Source organism: Calonectris borealis, chromosome 1 (genome assembly GCF_964195595.1).
Source record: "Calonectris borealis chromosome 1, bCalBor7.hap1.2, whole genome shotgun sequence".
Lineage (NCBI taxonomy): Eukaryota > Metazoa > Chordata > Aves > Procellariiformes > Procellariidae > Calonectris > Calonectris borealis.
In genome coordinates this window covers 10803808-10829807 of record NC_134312.1, presented here as the reverse complement: position 1 = coordinate 10829807, position 26000 = coordinate 10803808, and the positions used below count along the sequence as shown (strand labels likewise).

Here is a 26000-nt window from a genome sequence, read left to right as displayed (position 1 = left end):
TTGAAAAATAAAGTATTCAAAAAGATAAGTACCTCATTGCATAAAGTGAATACGTGCCTGTATAAAAGCATTTAAATGTTAGTCCATCCTTAGGACTTACAATTTCACATGGGCTGCTCTGCACATTTATTGGAGGACTTCTGATCAAACGCTATTGGAAGACTCATTAATACGTTACAGTTCTGAGGCTCACAACTGGGAACGATTAGGTTCAGCAAAACCAATAAACAACTATTCTTAGTATACAACACACACAAACAAGCACACAATAACTTACTCTTAACCCACACAGTCAACATACGGATTTTCAACATATCAGCATGATTGGACACATTTCATCACATCGGGGAGTAACTCTACAGGGCCAGAGTTTTCTCATGATACACTATACTAGTATCCCTACATCTGATAGCTTAGTTGTAACAGCATGGCAGAGAGGTGGTTTGTCATATAAATGGGTGTACAAGACACTTGATTTCAGAGGCAATTCTATGGATACCTATGCTAGATAAATTGAAAATCATGGCTGACATATTGGTTCTGACTTTGCACATCTAAGGTGTTTGTCCATAATACTGCTAATAAAATAAATTCTTTTCCATGCTAATATATAAAGATTTTTATTCCTAGACACTTTGAAAAGGTTTGTGATTTTAATTATAAACAAGGCTCTGATCCTACTCCCCTATCTAATCTTAACTAAAGCCTTAAGATGCAGCACACTAAGCAAAAAAAGCCCCCCAAAACCCCCACAACCCCAAACCCAAAACGCCTAATGCTAAACCTTAACAAGATAAATCATGCAACTAAATTGGTTTTATAATTTGATAAACAAACAGATATGGATAGTAAACCATTATAGTTAGCTTGTGAGCCATTGATTTATACAGCTGAAAATACAAACTTAGAAGCTTTAATGAAGATTTCAAGTGTCTCATAAATGAAGAGTTACTTTTAAGAGAAATCCATACTTAGAGAAAAATATTAATAAAATTGAATGGCCAATAGTTTTTTTGGTTTTTGGCAATTAACCTACTTTGTGACTTTCAGAAGGATATTTCACTTGTCATTTGATCTCCTTCCAGACATCACAGACTGTTTCAGTGATGCAAATTCATTATATATCTATACATATAAATATACACATATATAAAAATGTATATTTGAGTAGTGACCAACAACTTGACACTAATAAATTCCATCACTAGTGACCTGGCAAGCATCACTGCAAAAATATTTAAAAAATTTATCATTCTCTTTTCCGTAACTCCACCATTAGTACTTTGTGTCCAGTTCGACTTATTTATTCTGAACTTGTGTAGCTCAATGTATCTCAGACCACTATGAAATCGTATCCCCTTGTATATTTTGTTGTGTCACAGTAGCAACACAGAAGAAAGACTAGAAATATGACTCAGTTGATATACAATAATTTATTTTGCTGGAGTAGGCTGACCATAACCTGAGCTCTGCAATTACAATTTGGTCATTTTTCTCCATTATGGAGATAATAAAGCTTAGATTGCTGCCAATCTGTTGCTATTGCTCTGGTCACAGGGAAGTTAATGAAATCTTATTATCTTTTTACTACTTAGCTGAGCAGCTCCACTAGAGCCATTAGAGTATAAAGAGCCTAGATTTCTTGGAACTATTTCAGCACCTAAGCAATGATCAGACTTTCCTTTCCAAACAAATGTCAATAACCCCTTACATAAGTTACGGGTTAAAAAAAAAAAAAGAAAAAAAGAGCAGAGAAAAACTGAGTAATTCAAGGCACACCAGGCTTTTGCTGGCGTTGGTGGTCCTGTCTTTACACAAAGGTGCAAATTAAGTTTCCAGGGATGTTTTCTCTTATATTAGTAAATAGAATTCCAGCACCAAATGCAGGGACTAATACTGTTTAATTATTAGGTAAGTCCCATACAGTAGCAACAACTTCAACACGGACATGAGAATGCAGGCACGTGACCCAGAAGCTTTATGCAAATGTTGTTCATGTGCTAACTCAAACAAATATTTCCTCTGAGCTAATTTTTCAAAGTATGAAACCATTTGTCTGTCTAATTAGATGAGCAAAGAAAGTAAAGAAGCAATTAGAATGTACAACAGATTTTCAGTAATCACACATGAGTTTCTGCAAATTGGCAGAGGAGACTGTAAGTACGAGTGTCAGCAGCAATCTGACTCTTGCCACAGTTAGAAATAGAGTTATAGGAATTTTTAATAGACTCTTAAGTGACTGAATTTTTAAGAAAGATATTAAAAAAAATGCTACTGATTTGGATTTCTAAGAGCAAAAGACCATATCGTTCAAGACGGTAGTTGAAAATCACTATTTATTTCTGTAAAATCATGGTCGTTTTACCACCTTTGGATATTACGTGCTTTGAAGTTGAAACTATACAGAAGTAAAATGGGAAAAATTGAAATGGGCTTAAAGTGCAAAATGCAGATGAGGGCTACAACACATGTCTCTGAGTAGTTTGAAATAGAAGAGATGTTTAAACCTCAAAAGAAAGATTAAGTGTTGTGTTTCAGATCCATGAGCCACCGCACAGACATACCACTGAAGGAGGAAAAAACTCAAGTCCAAATACGGTTTTGATCACTTTCTAACAATACTTTGAAAAACAAAATTCAAAACCAGAAAGCTGAATCATAGCAAGGAAGCACAAGGGTGACCTTTTTTGGGCAAGGTCCAATGGTAGCAATTAGAAAAATGTATGAGGATGAAGAATGAAAACGGGACATTAAGCATGAAAGATTTTGCAATGTGCCAACATACCATGCTGTAGCAATGAGAACATATCAATCAAATCAAACAATACGAAGTCTTCCAACTCTATTTGGCTGTGAACAGAGACAGAACATACCTTCCTCCTGTGTTCATTTACTAGACATTATCTCCCCATTCCTCCTCCAGCCTTATCTAGACCAGACATATGCTAGGGTGCTGGTAGGCCCTTATCTGCCAGAACAATTCTACACCACGTTCCATTGTCTGTATAAAACAGAATTGTCAGCCACAGCAAAAACAATGACAACTTCTCTTTGGAGAGTTCAGACTTAAAAGTCCCGTGAAGAAATGCAAGCTATTTATTTAGATAACATAGTTGTGATAAAGCAATCTGTAAAGTCTGGAAAGCAAACAAAACCGAGTTAGATCAGGCACTTGGAAAGCAACAGGAAAAGTAATGTGTATAATAAAATCCAGGCTAAATTTTTATTTGCATTATTATTCCTATGCAATTCTCTGGCATACATAACATGATGATTCATATCAGAGCTTGGTTGTCTAGATAGGTACAACATTTTCAAGATTGTGCTCAGGAGAATTGTTTTGGTGCTTTCTAATGAAATTAGCTTAAATGAAGTTGTTTCCTAGAAACATGATTAAGCCTACTCAGTTATTGCACTTCTTGCCCATTGGCAAGTAAAGCATAAAATATACATGAAGCCAAATCCTGAGCTGATGAAATTCAGATATAATCCAGTTGTTTTAATAGCACAGCATTGATTTATATCAGCTGCAAATGTGCTTCATGCTGATTTGCACACTGGTTATCATCCTGAAGGATCATAAAGTGTTTTATGAATTAGCATCTTGGAGCACTTATAATATCTACTTGAAAACAAGATCCAGGTCTCTTCTTTTTGGATGATTTGTCACATCAGAATCTATGGTGTCATCTATGGTAGACTATAGCTTTAAATATGTAAAAAACCTGTAGGCACTGAGATTCATCTGTGTTTACTGATAGACACCAATGGCTCAATAGATGCCACTGACTGACAGCTGAACTTCATTGTTTAAAATGTTAGTTTTGAACTCTCCCATCCACATTAACTTTGGTACTGAAGAAACAGCAACAGAATTAATGTAAATATAATGGAATATAGTATTATACAATATGTAAGATATATAGGTGTATATGCTAGCTAAAATATAATGCATAAACAAAAGCCTTTAGGAAAAGTGTAGTTCCCCATTAAAGGCAAAGAAGCAATCACTGCTTCACAAAGTGGCTGAACCACAGACTATTGGAAGCTGTGAGAATATTGCACTGTGTTTACCCTGGCCTTATATTCTTAAATACCTTCTGTCAGAGCCATGATGAATGGCTAAACAAATCCTATGTCTGCCCTAGTAAGACTGTTCTTCTGTTTAATAAATTTGGGAAAATGTTGCTATCTTCAATAAACAGTGATGATTATTACACCTGCTAAAAATCTTGTCCAGGGTGTTGCATCGACTTGTCCAACATACAGTCATGCTAAGAAGGAAGCAAGAAACACATTCCTCTCCTTCATTTTGCATTACTTCTCCAGTAATCATGGTGCTGATATTTGGGGAGCATAAAGGCTGTATCTATCATAAATTCTTTTTATGAAGCTGGTAAACTGTTGGACAGGGTTAAGAAGAAACAGAAACATCACTCTGTCCTATCACCTACTGGACAGTACTTCATGCTATCTATGCAGAGTGCTGATGCTATCCTAAGGTAAGATACGCCAATGGTGACACTGTTTTCTTAAACAGATACATAAATGCAGACATAGTGACCTTATTCACTGTAAACTTATACTCTGGAGCACCTCAAGACTTTTTAGCAAAGGCTAGAAAGAGCATTCAGTCTTGGTCTTGTCGTCAGGGCTGCATTAGTCAAAACATGATCTGCACCATTCTCCATTTATTCTGAATTTTCTCTCTCTTCTTTGTCATAGTGTTCTTGCCCACACAGCTTTATTTAGTAAGCAGGCCTGTATCTAACCACATACGTTCTTGTCCCATTCTAAAATGGAAGGACTTTTAAGCAAGTCACAAAATATCTTAGATTTACACATCTTAATAGTTATAGCTAAGTGCAGTGGGGAAAAAGATTTTCTTTATATCTAGTATTAACCTCTCCCATTTTAACTTATGCCCATTGCCTTTCACCCCTCTGCCATGTATCACTGTGAAGAGCCTGGTTCCCTCTTGTTGACAAGCTCCTCATCGGTATGGGTTGGCTGCTATTAGGTCCCCCTAGAAACTGTCTCCTCTTCAGGCTGAACAAGCCCTGTCCCTCAGCTTCTGCTCTCAGGGCAGGTGCTCCAGCCCCCGACCACCTCAGTGTCCCTCTGCTGTACTCACTCCCATTTGCCAATGTCTTTCTTGTGTTGGGGGTGGGGTGGGGGCAACACTGAACGCAGTATCTAGACACAGTCTGACACTTGCTGAGTAGAAGGGGACAGTCACTTCCCTTGATCTACTGGCATGCTCCTGGTAACGTAGCCCAGGATGCTGTTGGCGGCCTTTTACTGCCAAGGCGCATGATGTGCAGATGGCTGTCTACAGAGACCTCCCCCAAGGGCCTCTTCTGCAGACCTGCTCCTCAGCCAGTCGGTCCCCAGCTTGTATCATTGCACTGGGCTCTTTCTCTCCAGGTACAGGATTTGTATTTGTCCTTGTTCAACTTCAAGGTTTCTGTTGGCCCATTCCTCCAGCCTGTCCTGGTCCCTCTGAATGGCAGCCCTGCCCTTGAGCATATTCCCCCAATTCAATGTCATGGGCAAATGTTACAAGAGTGTACTCCATCACCTCCTCCATGTCTCTGATAAAGCTATTAAATGGTCCCACGGTAGGGTCTTCTCTGGTACTCGTTAACTGCCTCCAGGAAAAGCATGGCCCATTAAGCACTGCCCTCAAAACCCAACCATCTAACCAGTCTTTTAGTCATCTAGTTGCCAAGACATCCAGACCTTTACATCCCAATTCCAGGCTAAAAGTTAATGTAAGAAAATACCTGAAGTCTAGAGTCTCTCTCAGCTTACTACAATAATATAATTTCAGTCCAGTTTCACAAAACTTTGAAGATTCTTACGAGGATGAATCTACCGTAGAAGGCAAGTTTTAATCTGTTCTGCTAATATGTCAGCCAATCGTTCATGGCTTCTCTGTAAAAAAATCAATCTTCGTGATATTTTTAATGCTACAGTAGTTGCTTTTAGCTCAAGCTTTTTACTAATGTTCTTCTCAATGAGAGGGAAAAGTTGAATAGATTTTATTGATGTTTCTCATAGTATGAGACAGCCCTGTTATCAGAGAAAAAGGATTTACATAAAGGACGCTCTGCTGGCATATCACAAATTAGTTGGTATATTATGAATGTGGCATATTAGTGATGTCTTAGCAACTATTATTAACAAATAACAGTTCAGTCCTAGGTGAATGCAACGACCTTTGTTAGCAGTTATCTTAACATCTTGGACCAAAACTTCAAACCACTCGGTTTTATTTAGCTATTTTGGAAGAGCATCTCCAGCTTTTGAAGGTATCTATATTTTATTAAGAAAATACCAAGAAAAGGCTTAAGGATCCAGCATGTAAGTTATCTCTACTACGACTTTGTGTGCTGATCTTGTGTTACAGACTTTGCCTAACGTCCTGGTATTACAGATTCATACAAACCGTAGACAGGTGTTAATTTATTTATGTAATTAATCAACCTTTTTTTTTTTTTCTCAATAAACTTCTTAGAGCAGAGCAAATCTGCCTGTTATTTGTGCAAAAGTGTGTTGGCAATGGTAAAATAGAAGCTACTACACTCTATCTTCCTTTGGGACAGGAGACACCATGGGGAGTGTACATGCCATGGGGAACATTGATGGCTCTTGGTCAACATTTTGAGGAATCTGTAGGAAAGATGATACTGCCTAGCAGCCACCCAGTAATAATGGATAATTCCTCTTGAAGGAAATTGGATGGATACTGGATAATTCGTCTTGAAGGAAAGCCAAAGGAATACCTCACCCAAATGACTCTCCTGCACAAAGGAATCAACTGATACAGTGTTGCATGGGTATTTGTCATGAATGGGGAAGAATGTGTGGAACTATAAATTGTAAAATACCACCCTTCCAAAACAAGTAATACCTGCAATATTTAAGTCTTTGTAAAAAACTCTGAACTTTCCTTCTTTTCTCAAAGAGACAGACAGTATCTGGTTTTGGTGTATAATTCATTAAAAACATTGTAATATTCATAAAAAATACACAAAATAAGAGAAGGAATTGTAGTTCTTCTGTTGTTAAACTTCAAATTAACTTTTGACTCATTGCTTGCAAAAGATCCTAAGCTGGCAACTGCAGAGACAGAAGCTCATGGTTTATTCTCAGAAGAGGTATCACAGAGCAGCTGTTCAGACTGTCCTCGGGAAGGATTGTGTGGCCATTTGACAGTTCATTTCTTACAACCATTCAGTCTGTGGACACAGGCTAGCTTCGTGTTTGGAAATAGGTAAATGTCCACTAGGACACACGTTAAGGACTTCAGTTCATTGCATATGCTCTTTCCCTACTGAATGAGGTTACTAACTCTATCCAATCATTTCTCATCTAAGTTGGGTTTAAACTCATGTCTTTAAGTAGTGAAGTGCCTCATTTCTGTTGTACCCAGCTTAGGCATAAATCTCATAAAACTTGGTATGTCTCACACTCGACTACTGCAAAAGAAAAACAGCATATGAATTAAGTGCATAGTAATTTATTAGTTAGCTTGTTGTTTGGTGAAATTAACCCTTCAAAATACAGGTTTTTTTGTGACAGGGATAAAGGTAATTTATTTACCTGCATAGCTTGTTCCTTTAAACACTGCAGTCTTCACTTCTGTATCAAGAGAATGATATGATAATTTTTTCTACCCACTAGAAGAAGCTGTCAAATGAGGGAAATTTTCAGTCTTTTCTGAGAAGATGGTATATTCTCAAGACAATGACTACTACTGTCCAAGACATCAACAAGCAGCAAAATAAAAACATTTTTACAGAAAGCATAAAGACAATTTCTGATCTAACATGCAAATTAGCACTTTGTTTGATATATCTTAAACTTTTGCCTCCTTAAATCTCTTTTAGAAAAACGTGTATTGTAGTCAATAGGCTGATTTTTTTTTTGGTGTGGGAAAGAAATTCATGTAATTTTGGGGTACCTATCCTCAGACAGCTTTGGCTTCATCAGCCTTGACTGTCTAATGTCAGCTTCACTCCCTTTCTTGATGAACAGATTTCTTCAGGAACGAGAACACTTTCTGGCAAACTTTAGTTTATTTAAAGAAAATTTTGCTGACAACCCTCCTCCCCCAACTTCTTTTTACTGAAGTAAACCAGCAAGCAAACATGCAGGCATTGAGTGCATGTTACCTGACAACAATATTAAAGTGAAAAAAATTCAGAAACACAGATAACGAAAAGCAGAGGTTTCACTTGACAAAAGCTGCACCTCAGTTAGCTTGGTGCAATGATGCTATGAGACAATCAGAACCTCAGAGCACCCCACCAATCCACAAGGAACATTTTCTTTGCGTCAGTGACCTGCAGAATCAGAACGTCTTGACCTTAATCATCCTGCATCCAGATTGCCTGGGAGCGTACGCCTAGTGCACTTCAAAGACCTGTACAAATCTGTGATGAGGTAAATAGTGAATGGAAGGCAATCATTCTCAAAATGTTCCAGCACCCTGCTCTGGCAAGTGTGTCCAACTGAAATAGGCATTTGGCTCTTGGCGATGAGGAGAGATGTGGTCCTTCAGACAACCCGTCCTCTACAAGTCTTTTGATTGTTCTATAGCTTCTTTGTACATAAGCCATAGGTGTTGATCTCATCTAATTTAAGATTTCTACAAGACAAAACCCGTGGTCTAAGTTAGTCACCTCATGCTCCCTTTATAATCAATAGAGGAAAATAGCCATATCCAAAAGGTGATTTATTTAAACTACTTCAACCTCCAATTAATTGCCCTTTGTAACTGCCTCGTTCTAGTGTAATTATTAAACCTATGCATATTTTTGATAGCCTGTATGCAGAGAAGGGAGCACAGGGTCTTCATTTTCCTCTGAGAGTTGTTAAGATAATTTATGCCTCACCTACGAAGTGAAACCTTAAACTGACATTTCTGCGTTATTAACTTTTTCTAATGTCCTTGACAAGTTGTCTCACCAATGATATGCATCCCTGAATATCTCGTCTTCTAGTTCTTCATGAGAAAGTGCTGACCTGCATTATCTCTGACCTGCAGAGAGATTTCTGGTTCGGCTTCTATGAATCTCATTCTTACATGCTGCTTTCCTCTTGGCTTTCCATGGGAACATGGGGGCCTGACTTAACTCTAACATTCAGTGTTGCAGTGATCTGTTTCTGCATCCTTTTCTGCATGAGAACTGTGAAAGAAAATTGGACCTTTATAACCAGTAGAAACATTGCCCTCTCAATTACCTCCACTCATCTTAAGATCTTATTAGACATCCTTCCACAGATGTTCATACAGTGAAAAATGCATAAACAACTGAGCTGCTAAAAAGGATTCATTGAAAGTACTTTAAATACACACACTAGTGCTTTTCAAATTAAGTTAATTTAGAGAGAAGGCACATAAACATGGAATATATGGTCTGTATCTCTACAAAATATTTCTAACAAATACCAAAATTTGTTTGTAGTAATTTTTTTTTTATTTATTTAGAAAAGCTGGATGGTATTAAGCTCTTTCTAAGATTGCTATTAAGACACAAACAGACATCTCTTCATCCCTTTATTTCAACTCCTATCCTCACTTACTGCCATATGACTCCACTGGAAAATCTCTGACGTTGTCTGGCTGTAACAGCTCTGTTTATGGGTTTTTACCTTCTGTGCCATGTCTCTGATAGGGAAAGAGTGTTTGAGTGAATGATGGCCATTAATTAAGTCCTTCCCCAGTGACAAATGAGTGTTAGAGGAGGGTATTGGGTTTTTGTGCAAAGTATTATCTCAGTTCTTTACAACATTGAACCAAAGAAACAGGATAAGTAATCCTCTAAGAAAGGAGTATGAGGACAAGAGGTGGGTTACACTTCTCACCCTCTGTGTTTGACTACTATATATCACATTCAACACAGACTGTGACTATATTTAGCATGTTTTTTAATTGATTAGTAATTAAATATTCACGTATTCACTGCACTTCAGTATTTTGCTGTAAGAACTGAATTTGCTGAACTTACAGGTAAAAGAACCGTAAATATATAGGGTTATTTATTTAGAGATTATCTACAGCAGTGAGGGCTTGATATAGGAAAACTCTTCTAATTCTCTTCCTCTCTCTGGGGATAAGTACCCCATGAGCTGGCATGCTGCAGAAGTGTAGTGTTGTGTGCAGGAATTAGCAATCCTTATAGAGAGTATGAGGCATCTCTGACGTGTGTGCAATGTTACAGCTACCCTGTCATCCTCTTAGCAGTTTCACTGACATCACTGCTAAAGTGAAGATTAGGGATACAGTCTTCTGCCCACAGCCTAATTCTCTTCTTTACTATAAAGTCCACTGCTTTTTCTGAATTGCTTCTCTGCCTTTTATTTTTTCATCAGAATTGAAGAGGATGCTCCACAACATGGACAGTCTGGCTGCTCAAAGGTACATTTTGCTCCCTGGAAACACAGAATATCCTACCTTTGGAAAGGGAAGAATTACTTGTGACTCAGCCTAAGTGAGGCAAAGCAGCAAAAATTACCTTTGACTGAGTGCACTCATTGTACCTATACACCTACTGAGATTCGTCTGCCTTGCTGGATTTTCACCCAGTGTGTCTAAACAGCTTTCTGATCAGGAATAATACAATGTAAGTTTTTATCTTTGCAACATTTTCAAAGGCATTGCCAATGCTTTCATTACCTTCAATAGCCGTGTCCTCTCTTCGCTTTTTCAAATATAACTATGACGTGTTAAAAAACAGAAGAGAAAGGGCTGGCAGTATAAAACAGTGCTTATGCTGTTATGCTAAAGGATCTAAAAGGAACAAGGGATTCTCAGTGAAAACAAACAGTGAGATTCTGGAGCATTAAATACTGCTACATTATCATTCACTGATCACTGCCATCATTGCTTTGGCACCTCAGCATAACCATGATGCCAATTCTTTTTTTTAATAAAAACGCAAATTATTAATCAATCTTTGCAGAGAAAATCCTTGGCAATTCCTTCGTAACTATCAGCATTGCCTGAGGAGGGGACATTGCATACCTAGAAAAGAAGAGCTGGTGTTCTAGATGATGGCATATGCTAAAGAAACGAGAACTCTCAAGAGACAGGCCAGCTAGCAAGTATACACTTATTTTTCGTTCAGAACTACTATTCTCTTGCCATCACAATTTTGGCCTAGTTCCTCATTCATATGGTAAAATTTGCCACAAATGTTTTTGTGTGCAAAATTATGCCAGATTATGTAAGAGGCATCAAAGTCATCTGTACCTCAGAGCCAGTTTTCATTAATCAAGAAAGCAAATGAACAGAATGCATGTGCACATAATATGTAGTGATACAGCCTGAATTTTAAATGATTTGGGACTACTTTTATTATTGATATTCATAATGTGACAATTTCTGGATCCATAATCGAGCAGTAGCCTCCACTATGGTAATTTTGTGATAAGATCTATGGAATTCAAATTATAATGTTGATATTAAGATGAAATTCAAGCTTGCCCTATAGTTACAGCTGTGGTTTATGTGGGTACCAGGGCTGACCCAGCACACTGAGTCATTGATGCCCAGCTTGGCCCAGGAATTCCCCACTGAGATGAAGTGATGGGCTGAACCACTGGCCAGCTTCCCAGCAAAACAGCTGATCAACAGTTACAGTTCTCCAGGTGGGAATTGTAGACATTTGGGAGATTTCCCCATGTAGCTCCTGCTGTGCACACACCAGTTAAGATAGACTATTTGTATACTTAAGATGGGTTCATTAATTCCCTGAGAAGATAACCTGCCAGTCTCAGGCATCTCCCCAGGCAGCTCCTGCTGGTGAACTGACCAAACTGCACATACGTCATTTAAATCATCAGTAGAAACTGTCTTGCATGTGCAGAAATGATCACATAGAACAGGCTTTTGTGCATAGCTAAGGCAGAGGACGTTCTGTACATACTGTAAGATAATCAGAAACAATGGACCACGGGCCAGTTGGCTTGTAAGAATCCAGCAACAGAAGAGTTCAGGGAGTCTCATCCGATACAGCTGAAGATGCTGCTGCAAGGATGGTTGCAACAGAGACTCCCATCGCCACCCGGACAGTGACTGGCTATTCTCTTGGGGAGATCTGACTCCCCATGTGAGCTTTACTGAAGGTTGTTGGTTTTTTTAACATACACTCTTCCCGAGCCTATGCAACAGGTATAAGGCAAACAGTTAAATAAAATGATTCAACGCCTCATTTTAGTACTTTTGATAAAAAAGAGAGGCGGAGGGAGAAAGGGAGAGCAGAAGAAGGAGATGAAGGGAAGAAGGAAAGAAACAAAGAAAGAAAAAGAAACCAGCCAGCCAACCAACCAACCATGGCATCTAGATTAATATACAATAAGCTTGTAGTCACGTAGCTGTGGTGGTATAAGAGTATATATTGTTTAATTTACCAATATTTTAAGTAACTTTTGCTGTATAATAGATTTCTAAGTCAGCCTCTGGTTAATAGTCAGTCTGGTTAATAAACAAAGATACTTGCTATTAGTTTGCAGATAATGGTTAATCAAAATTGATTTTTTAAAAAAGTGAATAAAACCCATGTGTGTGGCTCTGGGAGAGGCCATCTGGAAAGCTGAAAGCTAAGCAGAAAGCACTGCGCATTTAAAGAGAGTTTCTGTGTACTTTAATCCTTCAGACTCTGAGAGGAGGAGGAAGGGAGGTATGAAGTCAAGGAGTTACGGTACTTCAGAGATGTACAAGGAGTGAAAAATACAATTTCTTCTGGCTCAGGTCCTCCCTATTGGTACCCTGTTCCACCTCTGTCTTTTTTCTGTACAATTTGCATTTAAGCCTTTTCATATTTGTAGGGAAATCTATATGTAGATCGTACAGAAGTCTGTCAGTGCAGGTCTCCATGGGTGTATCTGCACTAAAAACCAAAAGTATGACTGCAGCTTGTAGATACATAGCCAAGCTAATTAGAATTTAGGTACAATATAGCACAGCTACAGCAGCAAGCAATCCCAGTGTGGGCTATGAAACCTTAGCAGGATCCTGAGTGAGTATTTGATCCTGTGTGATCTCATGCTATGCAGGGTATTAGTAAATGGGAAGTCAATAACTACACCTTGGTTTTCCAGTCATCGCTTACAAGGCATTTACCCTGATGCACAGTATGTTGCTGTGGTTGCCAGCACGAGAACGCGGAACAGGCATTTTACACTGCACGGGGGTAAGTAACTTTACGTAGGAGAGCAGGCCTTCAGCAACATTAAATCACGAGTTATACACAGTGGCGTGGTTGTAATTCCACTTGTTCTTGAGTAAGAGAGCAGCTTGGATCACAGCATTACTCATCACCCCGCAGGGCAGGATTCTCCACTAGGATGTCAAGGAGCTCCTACGGAGTGCAGGGGCCGGGGCAGGAGGCTGGCAGAACTGCGGACCCGCCGGCTTCTTTCAGACCATGCTGTGGGGGTGGAGGGGGTTTTATGCATCCTGAAATCACCAGGGGGTGTTAAGCTGACTAGCAAGAAAATATCTCATAATATATACAGAAAGTTCGTTTAACACCCTAAATATGAGGTGGATACTGGGGGTGGAAGTGATCAAGATTTTACTGCCAGAAACCCTGTGAAAACAATATTTAGCAATTCAAGTAAGTTCGTGCCACTTTCTACTTAATGCTCGAGGGAACAGCCGAGCTGGCAGTCGGTAATTACTTCTGTACAGAAACAGAGTTTGACACACACTATTAGAATTCTTTAAGCGAGCTAAAAAAAGTCTGACGGTTCCACGACAAAACCACTTAAAGCATTACCTCTGAAAGAAGACAAACAGCATGTTAAAAAAAACTTTTAGTTCCTTATCAGTATTAGATGTGAGAAAGAGTGCAATTCCAAAAGCTCAGACAGACAGACCTTACCTGTGCTAGATCTTGTAACTGGCAGCCTTTTACAATTTGATATATGAAAACATCACTCTGCGTTCCTGCTCACAGTCCGGGGGGTGAATGAATATAACCTTTGCCACTTTCATCTCCTTTGCAAGCGGACTCAGACTTACACGAACATTCGTGTTAGCATCGGGGAAAAGAGAATAAATCTGAAGTCCTGTGCTAAATGTCTCTATGTGAAGATATCACAGAAAAATGGGATCTGATGGTTCTGCTACCCCGCTCTGTAGAATAGTTCCAGTACTGAAAGAATAAAATTCTCGTTTCTATACCTGTTGAACACCTACACAAGCCTATTTTATAGAAACTTTTCATACAGAGAATATAGAGTTATATAAAAAGCAACAGCAAAACAGACTGCTCACATGTATGAGACAACAGATTTTCCCCGTTTTTAGTGTCTGTATAGCTTATGTATCTTGAACAGATGTTGTGACCTTTTTTCCGCACTGCTGCTTTCTGTTATAACCAACTAGCAAGATTTAAAATGACCACTGAATTTTCTGCTACATATGACACAGGAACTATTTTTAATACTGCAAATCTTTTGAAAGATTCAGGCTAATCAAATTAATTATCATGTCTCATAGAGGGTTGTTGTTTTTTACCTGAAACTGTGTGATCCTTTGGGTCTCTCAGTAGTTTGAGCCTTGCATGAGGGAAAATGTACTGCAGGGGCTTCCCATTTATCTGAGGAACACAAATATGTATGTCATAAAAGGATAAAACAACTTCAATTGTATCAATAATTTTAGACAGTTGAAACAGAAGCAAGCAAACAAACTTATTTCATCCAGGGAAATATCACAACTTTGCAATTTAAACACCTCCCCAAGTTTCAAGACATTTGTCAGACTGCAAAATCCTTCTGCAGGGGAATGAATGTTTGCTTCCATAAAGCCAGATTCATTTTGAATATGGTTTTAGTTCTGATTTTTATTCTTAATGACTAGAAGGTGGCCACTGTCTTCTGTAGCTTCTTTTAACATTAATCCTTTGCCCAAGCGATGTTCAAGAGAAGAATGGAATTAAATATAATTCCTGTAATTATTTTGAAATCCTGTTTATACAGACCTAAACAAAATGGTGGCTGAATGTGTAAACAGCCACAAGTTACGGCTTTAGTTTCAGCACACCCACATATTCCAATGTACCTCTTGTCATCAAATCCCAAAAGCCTTTTGAAAGACCCAACCTAAACCTTTTAGGACTACATTTTATATGAAATTGTGCAACATTTACTTGGGCTGATACTGGAAAGCGTTAAAGCTGAAAGAAACGCATCTCTGCAACGCGCCCTGAAGAGCCAGGCTTCCGGCTGGGATGATCCCACCTGCCCCACGACACGGGCGCAGGAGGGGCCGCGTAGCAGGGACTAAGCCCCTTGCCAGGGGCGATGGCCGTGAGCCCGCAGCAAAGTGCCTCTGCAGAATGTCTGCTGCAACACGAGACTCTTCACCCCTCTTTGCCTCCAGTTTTGGTCTTTTGGAAGCAAAGCAGACTCCATCACCCCTCTGCCACGCTGGTGCTGAGCCTGAGCGCTGCACCCGGACCGAGAGGAGAGAGCGTGGCTGCCTGAGACTGCTCCAGGCTAAGCGTCAACGGGATGGGACCTGGGAGGCAGATTCAAGGAGCCAATGGGACAATATTAATCAGCACGATAATGCAGCAGTCTGAGTGTATCAGCAGTCTGCTGCCAAGGGTTTATTACAATTATATATATTTAAGTAGCATTTAAAGGGATTAAGCTCCTCCTGAACTAAGCACTTCAAACCCAGTTCCTGCCCTGGAGAGTTTATGATGTTAATGGATAGCACACATAAATTACGGGAGGGGAAACAGGGAAGTCAAGGGACTCGCTTAGCTCAATCCCACAGTGAGCAGAAGAGTTTATACATCTTTTGTCGTAATTCAGTTTCTCATCCAGTGAATGACGTTGCATCTAGAAGGCTGAAATCCTTCCGTAACACACTGAGAGCACTAATTGACTGTAATTAATCTCAGACAAAAAGAAGATCATGGATTTGGTAGTGGACAAGTACTCCAGAATCAATCAGAGCTTGAGATCAGGCAGACTTTAGGACTTACAACGGAATTTTGCCAGGACATAGGGTCTAATACTACCACACTTATAAATGGATAGGGACATTGCTATGTTTTTAATGACATTATCAGAAATTCAACAAGTGTAATTTAACAGTAAAAATAATGTATTTCTCACGTGTAGCTTACATAAAATTGTAAAAAATCTGAAATAATGGATCTAATTTTATTTTTAATTAAATAAAATGGAACACAAAATAATGCAATTCAAAAGAAGCAGTATGAACACATTTAAACAGATCCTTAGCTCAGATCCATTTTGGTGGGAGCAATTCAATTTAACTGAGGAACATTGCAGCTCATAACCTTAAATTCACATTTTTTAATTGCTCTATCTTTCTTGAGCAAGATTGCTTTTTTGAATAAATAATAATCCAAGAATATTCAATGTCATATTCTACATGATTTGCTGACAAATATATCAGAAAATATAGACCGTCTCCTACTTCAGTCTATTACTTCCTCATAACTTTCACTTCCAGAATTTTATGATAAGTATAAATCTTGGTGATTCATATAGTTATGAATAAAAGCATTAAAGTTTATTAGCATTCAGGATGGCATATTATTTTTTATTGTTGATGGGAATCAGTACTTAAATTGAACATGTCATTAGGCATTTACCTTCAGAACAGTATTTGTCTGAAAGTGGCAGAATAAACAGGAAAAAACAGCGGTTGCTGTAAATAGATAACGGAAAGGCCAATTATGTTGGTTTTGATGGTTTTACTTTAACCCCTAATGCTCATATCTATCTGAAATCTGCTAGTATATTTGAAATCCTGTAGAACACAAATTATTTTGTGTTTTCAAGTGTTCACATCTAGTTTTCACTAGACGTGATTTCCCTTCACCTGAATATATGCCAAGGGGTCCTTCTAGCTGATTATTCCCCCAGTTACCCCAGTGAAGATACAGAGGGACCCCACTGAAGTCACACAGTCACAACAGCGTAAATCTGAGCTAGGGCGCCGAGGGGCAGACCCTCGGCAGGAATGGAGGACGTGTAAGTCCCCAAGCCCAGATTAAGGTCACAGGGCAAAGGGTGACTTGATCCTGCTTATTTACCACAAAAGCCAGAGATTCCTGCCATCTGTCCTTGCCACGGAGATCCTTTCCTCGCCTTTCTGGGAGCATTCAGTACACTCGAGTAATAATTCTTGCAGTTCAGCACTGGTAATGCTGTCCCTTCTGATCACAGACACGTTTTGAGTCTCCAGTGCATCTTCCCTCCTTTTGTGCTCTCTGAGCTGACGTGGGACTCAGGTCACATTTTTCTGCGCATTACTCAGCGGGCCCTTGGGGGTTGCATCCCAGTGAGTTAAATGAGAACTGGACTATAAAGCATTTCCTCCAGGAATTTAAGCTCTGGTCACGTGTTTCATGGTATTAGTCAGCTCAAAGCCCCTCGAAAAATGGAATGAATGGCAAATAAATGCGCTGAGGTTTTCTAACACCGTTACAGAAAATCAGTTTAAAAATACACTTCATTTTTCTTACACTTTTTCTATGATAAAGAAACTCTATGGAAGCCTCATATAAGGGACTTCTATAAGGTAAAGAGGACAATTAAGACGAGTAAATTTCTTTAATGCTTTTTTTAAGTTTAAGAACTAAAATGCATCAAGCGTATTTTAGTATTCCAGCCAAAGTCCACAGAACAGCTATAACATATTAACTGGGCTTTGGATCAGATCAACACAGCCACAGTAATTTCTGTTTTTAAATGGTGTTGCACCTCCCTTTCCACCAAAATCTTAGCCAGGGCCTGATAAGGTGAATCACAGCAGCTACGCCTGGCTGCAGTCCTTTAGGAAACACAGTCTGCAAGGGAAATTTTATTGGAGTTAGGTATCCAGGAACAGGACGGTGGATGCTCATGCTGATGGGTTAGAGATTGTCTCTCCTAATTTCCGAATACCAAGTACTTGCATGAGCGCACAAGCCCTGTGAAAGCTGGCACCAGGAATTTCCACAGCTAAAGGAAATCCTGCCCCTTTGAACCTCTACATCTCCTCTGTGCAGAGCAAGAATGTGAAGTTCTCTAGAAATCCTAAAGGTGCAAAGTTCTCTCTACTGATAGATCCCTGATGATGGAGATACTTTGCAAAAGAAGTAGTGAAGAAAAACTTAACAAATACAATGTTCCTTCTCATTAATAAACTGCAAAGCGAGTGGCCTTTGCTTCTGCAATTAGGTCAGTGCAGAACTCTGAGTTTTGATTTCAAAGTCATTCTGACATGCAGTGAGAATAACATTGCTGGGTGACTAAAAAAATGAGATACTGCTAAATTCCGTCTTGAACTACAGTGAAAGGGTGGCTAACAATTCACTCATTAGATTAGATATTTTAACAATTGCGCTAAATTTAGAAATGTCCTATTTCTCATCATATTTCCAGAGAATCTGAATCACAAAATGCCTCCCCCCAAGCCTCAAACAGAGAAAGCAGTTTACTATAAATTAAAATGAAATCTCTTTGCTAGTTGGAAAACAATAAAAACTAAGCAGTATGGACTTAAACGTGGAACAAAAGTTTTCAGGTAGCCTTGTGGATCTCTGTCATAAACAGTATTTTCTCATTTTAACCCCATTGCTCACCTTATGACCCATTTTTTCATCATTTTTAAATACTCAAGTGCCCCTAAACAGACGTGACTTAAGTGGTATTTCAAGGGAATGGTACAGATCTGTGAACCATAACAAACGTATACTTTTTGAAGGCCTTTAGAAATAGGGGATTAACTTTCAAAAGGTTGCATGTCTAGAGCACTTGCCTTCTTTTTGTGCTTAGAAAACTGTTGCCAAAGTGAACTGATGATGATACACTGACATTATGATGAGTTTGAGATTTTATTACTCGTTTAGGGCTTAAAAAGACCCACCTATGATCACTGGAAGTTCTGTATTTAAACCCCTCACTGAGAAGCTACTTATCTCCTGTTAACATACTCTCACTGTCCACCTCCTTGTCATGATCTCTTACTCCCCCGGCACCTCCTCTTACTGTTCTTTCCCAACCTGTTTGAAATACGCAGTTTAGTTCAGGATATACAAATAATTTTCACAGAAAATAATCATAAAAAGAGCCTTGATGTCTGGAGATTTAAAGAAGTTGCAGGTCAACTGGCAGCAACTAAGCAAACTGTTGAGGTCAACAGAGATCAATGAGAAATCTGCCTTAGATTATGTATTGATCAGGTTTAAGCCATGTTTACCCTCCTTAGGTAAGCAGTTCAGAATCACTGTATTGGGAAACAGCTATTAAAATAGTAAACTGCACTGCAATTTAATGTGATTTAAGAATACTATGTAGCACCACAGAAGTTGCTATAGAAACAAGTATATTTTAATATTAATAATACAGTATGTGAGCTTAATCCACTAGGTTATAAGAAATTCATGGAGACCTGGAAGTTCAGGGCTGTCACTCTGCTGCATTCTTGCTTCAAAAGCACAGAGTTGTGCTTTATTTATTACCTTTAACAGTACAAGCTCTGTGGGACATAATCAAGCAGTCCTGATTTCATCTAGTAAGGAAACTGATGTTTCACAAATGTGAAACAAAATCTTCTGGAATACAAATATCGTAGTGGTCAGTAAAATATTCACATTTTTTACAAAGAAGAAAATACAAATGCAAAATTTACAGTGGATAAGTGTACTTGGAAGCTTTGATTGATATGTTACAAGCAGATTAGTGCTACTGATGCAAATATTTCCTTTTGTAGCTGGTTTGCCCTCAGTAGAGGATATTAAAGGAGTTGCAATGGCTTAATTTCTATGCTAACTAGGAAACTCATCCTAACTGATTTCAGGAAAGCCTCTGCAATAAAAAAAGCTCTGGTGAAGGTGGACCTGTTCAGATGGTCAGGATGAAGAAGACTTTGCCATTTTTGACTCCAGAGAACATTATGCTTGGACACTACAGGTCTCTCTGCAGAACTGAGTTGTGGATACAGGAGCCAGACAGCATGGGACAATGAATTCAGTAACTTTTTTGTTACAGAAGAGACAAGACTGAAAAAGCCTTTAGGGAGTGTTTACTTTGCCTCCACACACTCATGGGCCTGAAAATTGTTTATTTTTCTCGATAGCTTTAAAATATAAAATGAATGCTAAAAAATAGAGATGTTAATATTGATTTACTTGCTTCTATTGTTAAGTGTTTTACTTTCAGAATTCAATGTGGAGCTAATGAAACTTTTTAAATGGCTCTGACTCTTTTTATCTTGTCTTTAATTTCTGGATGTGTCTGAAAACAATTTTTTTTAAAGTTATCTCAAACAAATGTTCACAGAAGATATTTAATATACACAAGCTGTGAGTAACATTTTAAGGTAGATGATGCAGAGCTGGTGAGAACTGGCATTTCTCTCTTCTGCAGACACATTGATACTATTTTGTACCAGTGGGTGAATGACAGTGGCTAACCTGGATGGAAACAGATGAAAAGGGAACTGTTGTAAAAGCTTCCCCTTCCACATCAATTTTCTTTTGCAGAGGCACCACACAGAATTATTTGGAACATGTTCACTCTCCAATTTCCACTCCATATTTTACAAAACCTTAAAAAATGCCTTTGGCAAGATTTTAAATGCAGTATCTCTATTTCCATATAAACATGGGGATATCACAACAGCTTCAGGGAGAAAAAAATATATATTTTCCTTCTGGAAATATCCAAGAAAATGAGAACTCTCAGGCCCCTTAATCTTCCTCCCAAAAAATTTTGATCAAAGTCTTTTGACCGGTGCTAGCGTAGTGCTATTTATACGAGAGAAAAACCAAAGACTGGACCTTTGTGACTAGTAACTTGCCCTGCAACTGTTTCCCAGGGCAAAAGCTCTAGAGTGCTAAAAGTTAAATGCATCTTACTGACCACCTCCATATCGCAGAGCTCAGGATAACAGTAACCCTGTTCCTGGACAAACCTGATTTTCAAAGCAAAGTTTTAATTTTACATCACGATGCTGTAGTGGTCAAATACAATTATGCTCAGAATAATGCACGTTTCTTATGAGGATTAAAGTGCTCAGATAGGCAGGTTTTTAATCTATTTCCAGTGATATTAAGAGTTGTGAAGACTCTAAAACATCCTTTATACTGCAATGAAGTTGGTTTATAGAGTGAGTTATTTGAATAGATTTGTGTAAGACTTGTGTCATGTAAAACCCTCTTTCTCAAGAAGAAATGGGTAGGCTCAGTACAACCTAGGCTGTGTAATTCTCAATATATGCTAAACTAGAGATAGGAAAAGACGAAAAAATAAAAATAAATGACAGCTTGTATTGTAAGAGACTTGAATGCTTACTTCATAAAGTCTACACCTTTACTTCATAAAACCTAAATTCTATTGTCAAATGTCAGTGAAAATGCTCACCAGCAAAAAAGTTTAAAAGGCTGCATGACAGTAGGATATTCCTGTTTGTGTTTTATCTGAGGAATTAACATGAGCAATACAAGCTATTAAGTACCACAAAGGGGCCATGCAATGCCTTCTCTTGCATCCATTGCATCTCATGGAAAACAGAGTATAATCTCAATCAATCAGTAAAAATGATAACTGAAACAATCAAGTGAAGACCTTAAAGATTTGAAATATATAAACTTCATTAATACAAAGAGGATATGTGCTGGTATACTACGGTGAACTAGATTTCAAAGTTGGCAAGCTTGAAAAGCAGAATATGGTATTCTTCTTTCTCACTATAATAAATGAAACATTCTAATTATTAGATTGATAAAGTCTTGCTGATTTATTCAGTAATTGATCACAGACTGTTGGGATTATACTGACCAACTAAAAGTGGGAACAAGTGTCAACAGGATAAAGCAACTCTTTTGCTTAAACTACTAAAGGAAGGGGCTTGAATTTGGTTGGGATAAAGCAAGTAAGGTAAAATGGGACTAACTGTTTTCTTTTTTTTTTCTTTTCTTTTTTTTTTTTTTAAATAGGAATACCTAATGTATAGATAGTTCTGGTTAGCAGATTAAATCCTTTCAGGTATGTTTCAAAAATCAAAAGACAACCTGAAAAATTAATACTGAATTGCAGACGAATGTTACTCTAATTTCATCATCAAGTACTGATGACAAATACAGGTTCAACAGCACTTCAGCTGAATGTAGCTGGAATTTGATTAATCCTGTAGTCCCTACACCATCGAACAGTAAGACTAAATTGTCAAACATTTATAAAACTAAAGGCACAGCTTACTTGACAGCTTACTTGATCTTGGTGTTGACTTGGTGGTCGAGAGTGGGACAACTTCTCTGGCAGCCTTCTGTCGAGGCCATGTCCATTCTCCAAACGAGACTCCCTGGGCTTGTCAAACCAATCTGTTTCTTCACGACGGAGATGATAGGCTTTGAAAACCAAGGACAGGTCAAATGTTCTGATCCAGTGCTGGGCAAAGGGCAATGATGTGCACAGTGCATAGCAAACATGCATAGTGGTTATTGATGGGCCATGCAGCTAAAGCAAAGTTACAGGCGAGACTTGAGACATTGAACTCAGGCATAATTTAGCTGTAAGTGATATAGCAAAGTGAGAAGATTCTGTTTATGTCAAAACTATGGATATTAAATACCAGAAGAAACCCACTGCCTAGTGCTATAGCATTTCCTTCCTTCTGGCAGCTCAGAAATGCACTGCAGATTTCACACATTTCTAAAATGTTTGATGAAAAAAATTAGTCAAATTAGTTACTTTGCAGTAGGCTAGGGGGGGAAAAAAAAAAACCACCAAACCAAAACCCTGAAAACCCAACCTCCACTAATTCCCAAACTTCTGAACTGAGTATTATTCAAGATATTTTGGAAATAATCTAGAACTACTTATATGAAAATTGAGATTCCTTTATGAAATCAGTATCATCCCAAATCAAAGAAGATATGAAGCAATCTATACTCTCTTTACTAAGCAGAAATATTGCAAGTGTTCTCATTTTTAATTCCATCCCCTGATTTTGCAGCATGAGCCTTCTTTGTGCATGGAAAGTTAGCCAGAATGTGCTTTCTGTAATAATTCCGTAAGACTGATGTTCTTATATTTGCAAGAGTTTTAGACCCGTATAAAATCAATTGTGTTAGATACCCTTTGGGGATCAAATAACACCGTTTCATTGAAATCAATTTTGCAAATGCTCATATTCATGCCTACTGACTATTGGGTCAACTGACATAGGTTTCACTCCATTGGGATCAGAATCAGCTCCTATGTGTTTAATAATATTTCCACTATAAAACATACAGATTTTGATCTATGTTGCCCATCCATATAAACCAAAACAATGTGCAGCTAATAATTAGAATGTAATGAAAGTTTGAATTCTATGCTTTAATAAGCATGATAAATTTAGAATTCAAAGAAAGACAATATTTGTTTCAGCAAAACCACCAGACATTGCAAACCTTAAATAAGGTCAGTTGTTGCTATAGTAACATGAGTGAATGCAATTGTTCCATGACACAGGAGAGAATTTAAAATGCAAAATGGTACCGTGCATAATTTTCTCTATGTAGTTGTTAAACATAATCTAGTTGGTTTAACAAATAATTGGAAAAAAGTTTAATGGGAAAAAAAAAAGTTGTGTTTTTTCATGACTTTTATTAAATTTCTTCAAAAAGAGGAATAATATATATGCATGATTTTTGAAAAACAATATTTTGTATGTGGTAAAAACAACCACCCTATAATGTATTAGGCCTTTGGATAATTCTTAATCTTGGTTCAGATATTATGCAGTCTCTGCCTTCCTATCTGTGCACAATTTTAATCTACTATGAAATGGTTTGAAAATACTATTTAGACCAGCATATATGAATTAAATAGAAACATTATTAAAGGCTGATGCCTGTCTGGCTAGTGATTAGTTATTGATTAATTGCTCTCAATAAACCATTATGATCTAATATGCAAATCCTTTATTCTTTACACATTTATGCCAATTGACTAGTGCCTGCACGTACCAGGCTGGTTCATAACTCATCCTGACACAACTTCTTACTGAAGCTTACATGAAGAACCAAACGCATTTTTCTGATCCCAGATACTAATGCTGACTATCACAACCTGTGTCATTAGCTGAGCAGAAGAAAGAATGATTTTTCTTTTCTCCTCCTGTCTCAGCTGAAATAACTTTTGCTGGATTTCTTGTTTAGAAAAGCTAGCACTTATGTAGAATCCCAAACTGCAGTTCAGACCAGCCTACTTTTTTATCAAACTGTGATGAATGTGTGTATTTGATATGAAATTTAAAAAGGTATGTATGTATGTGTATATAGACACACACACGCCACATTCATATGTACATACACACACAATTGTTTTTGGCTTGATTAGTTGGGATTTGTTTCAGCTGGAAACCTGAGAACAGCCAAGATGAATCACTGACAGTCTTAGAGGATACATCCTTTTTTCTAAGTCTAACAGTATGCAGCCAGATGGTTCCACCTGTGAAAAACTCCTGCTGGAGTCAGTAAGGTCCCACGCTGTTAATCACACACATTTTAACACGGTGAGATTGGACTCCGGGGTGTGGAGTCCAAGAAACTTGATCAGAGAACTAATAGTGATCACTGTAAATCCCACAGATGAAAAATTATACAGGGTCAGCTGTGCTGTAGTGATCAATAGAGTAATAAAGTTATAGACACGTAACAGATACACTGTTGTTGGCAGAGTACAACCCTGAACCTTCACTAACTTCACGTCCTTAACAGGGAATCAGGAAAGAAGATGTTGTCTGATATTCTCAATTGGTGTGTGTGTGGTCAAAACTCAGTGTGCAGCTGAAATTTTCTTGATGTCTTTATACTTGAATTTTAAACTTCTAAACTCTACGGTAGAATTAACAAATAAGCATATGAAAGAAAAAAAAAATCTTTTAGGTGAGAAAAGTTACATTTTATATCTACTCAGCTGACCAGCAGGGACTATTTACATTCATAAAATTGAGCACTAGCTTCAGCATCTTTGAAAATTAGCATCTTCAACACACTTAATAGTTTGTGGAAACTGTGGCAGCTGTGGGGTTAATAAAGAGCTATTTGCTGGATCAGAGCTTTCATGGTACTCGGAACCCTGAGAAAATACCAAGTGTTTCAAAAGCTCAAAACGCTATTTATTTTCAATGGGAACCCCTGAATGTTGTGCTCTTTTGACACTAAAGCCATTTTTTTAGCCTGTTTGAAGTTTGGAATCCTAGTATTAGGTAGTACTTATGTGCTGAAGCATGGTTTTAAGATTTGTTACAGTATGTAGGTGTACTTAGTGAAAAACAGAAGGTTTGGCCTATTTGTATTCTCTTTTGGTATTTGTTACGGAATGTGACTTATAAAAACAAATGGAAAGTCAAGCACATCTCTCAATTTGAACTGAAGAAAAACAATTTAAATTTAATACCTTGATTTACATTCATTTTTAAAAGTCTCTAAAGATGAAAATTCAAGCTTTAGCACGAGAAGAGTTTTCCTAAGACAGTGCTTAAGACTGATTTCTTTTAATGAAATCTTATCAACACCATGCAGAAGTTGTTTAAAAAAAAAAGAAAAAGCAAAGCAAACTGTGTTAAAAGGCTGGATGCAACACGCCAGAATAGCTGTCCACTGTCAGGGCACTACAGAGAAAAGTGCAGTCCGGAGAAAAGAAGGCCATAACTTTCTGAAGAAGTGTAATTGCTTCTTTGGAACATTTTTATCTTACATCCAAATTATATGAATTATTTTCAATTCAAGTTACTTGCTATTAGACAGCATATTTGAAAATAATGTCATAAAGTGTTTTGATTTCTCAAGACTTTATATAACATGGTGCAAAAACAATCTATTTGTGAAGAAACAAAAGCTTGATAGAAATTAGAAAAATATTGCTGAAAGGGGAAGCCCTGGTATTCAGGGACATATCAATCTAATAAGGAACATGTGAATTGAGTTAGAATACTTCTGAAAGAGTGTAACTAAACA

At 37.9% G+C, this 26000-nt stretch overlaps 1 protein-coding gene across 2 annotated transcripts in view; it reads right to left on the bottom strand.

Annotated features, from left to right (window-relative positions):
- Positions 1-26000, bottom strand: part of PCLO (piccolo presynaptic cytomatrix protein) — a 378538-nt gene that overhangs the window by 129241 nt on the left and 223297 nt on the right. The window contains exons 8-9 of one of the 2 annotated variants that reach the window (XM_075144408.1): positions 22252-22400; positions 14537-14618 (exon numbers count right to left, since the gene is read on the bottom strand). In XM_075144408.1, coding sequence (XP_075000509.1) covers positions 14537-14618; positions 22252-22400 — 231 coding nt within the window. The remainder of the gene's footprint in view (positions 1-14536; positions 14619-22251; positions 22401-26000) is intronic. The other variant, XM_075144419.1, reaches the window with a different exon arrangement.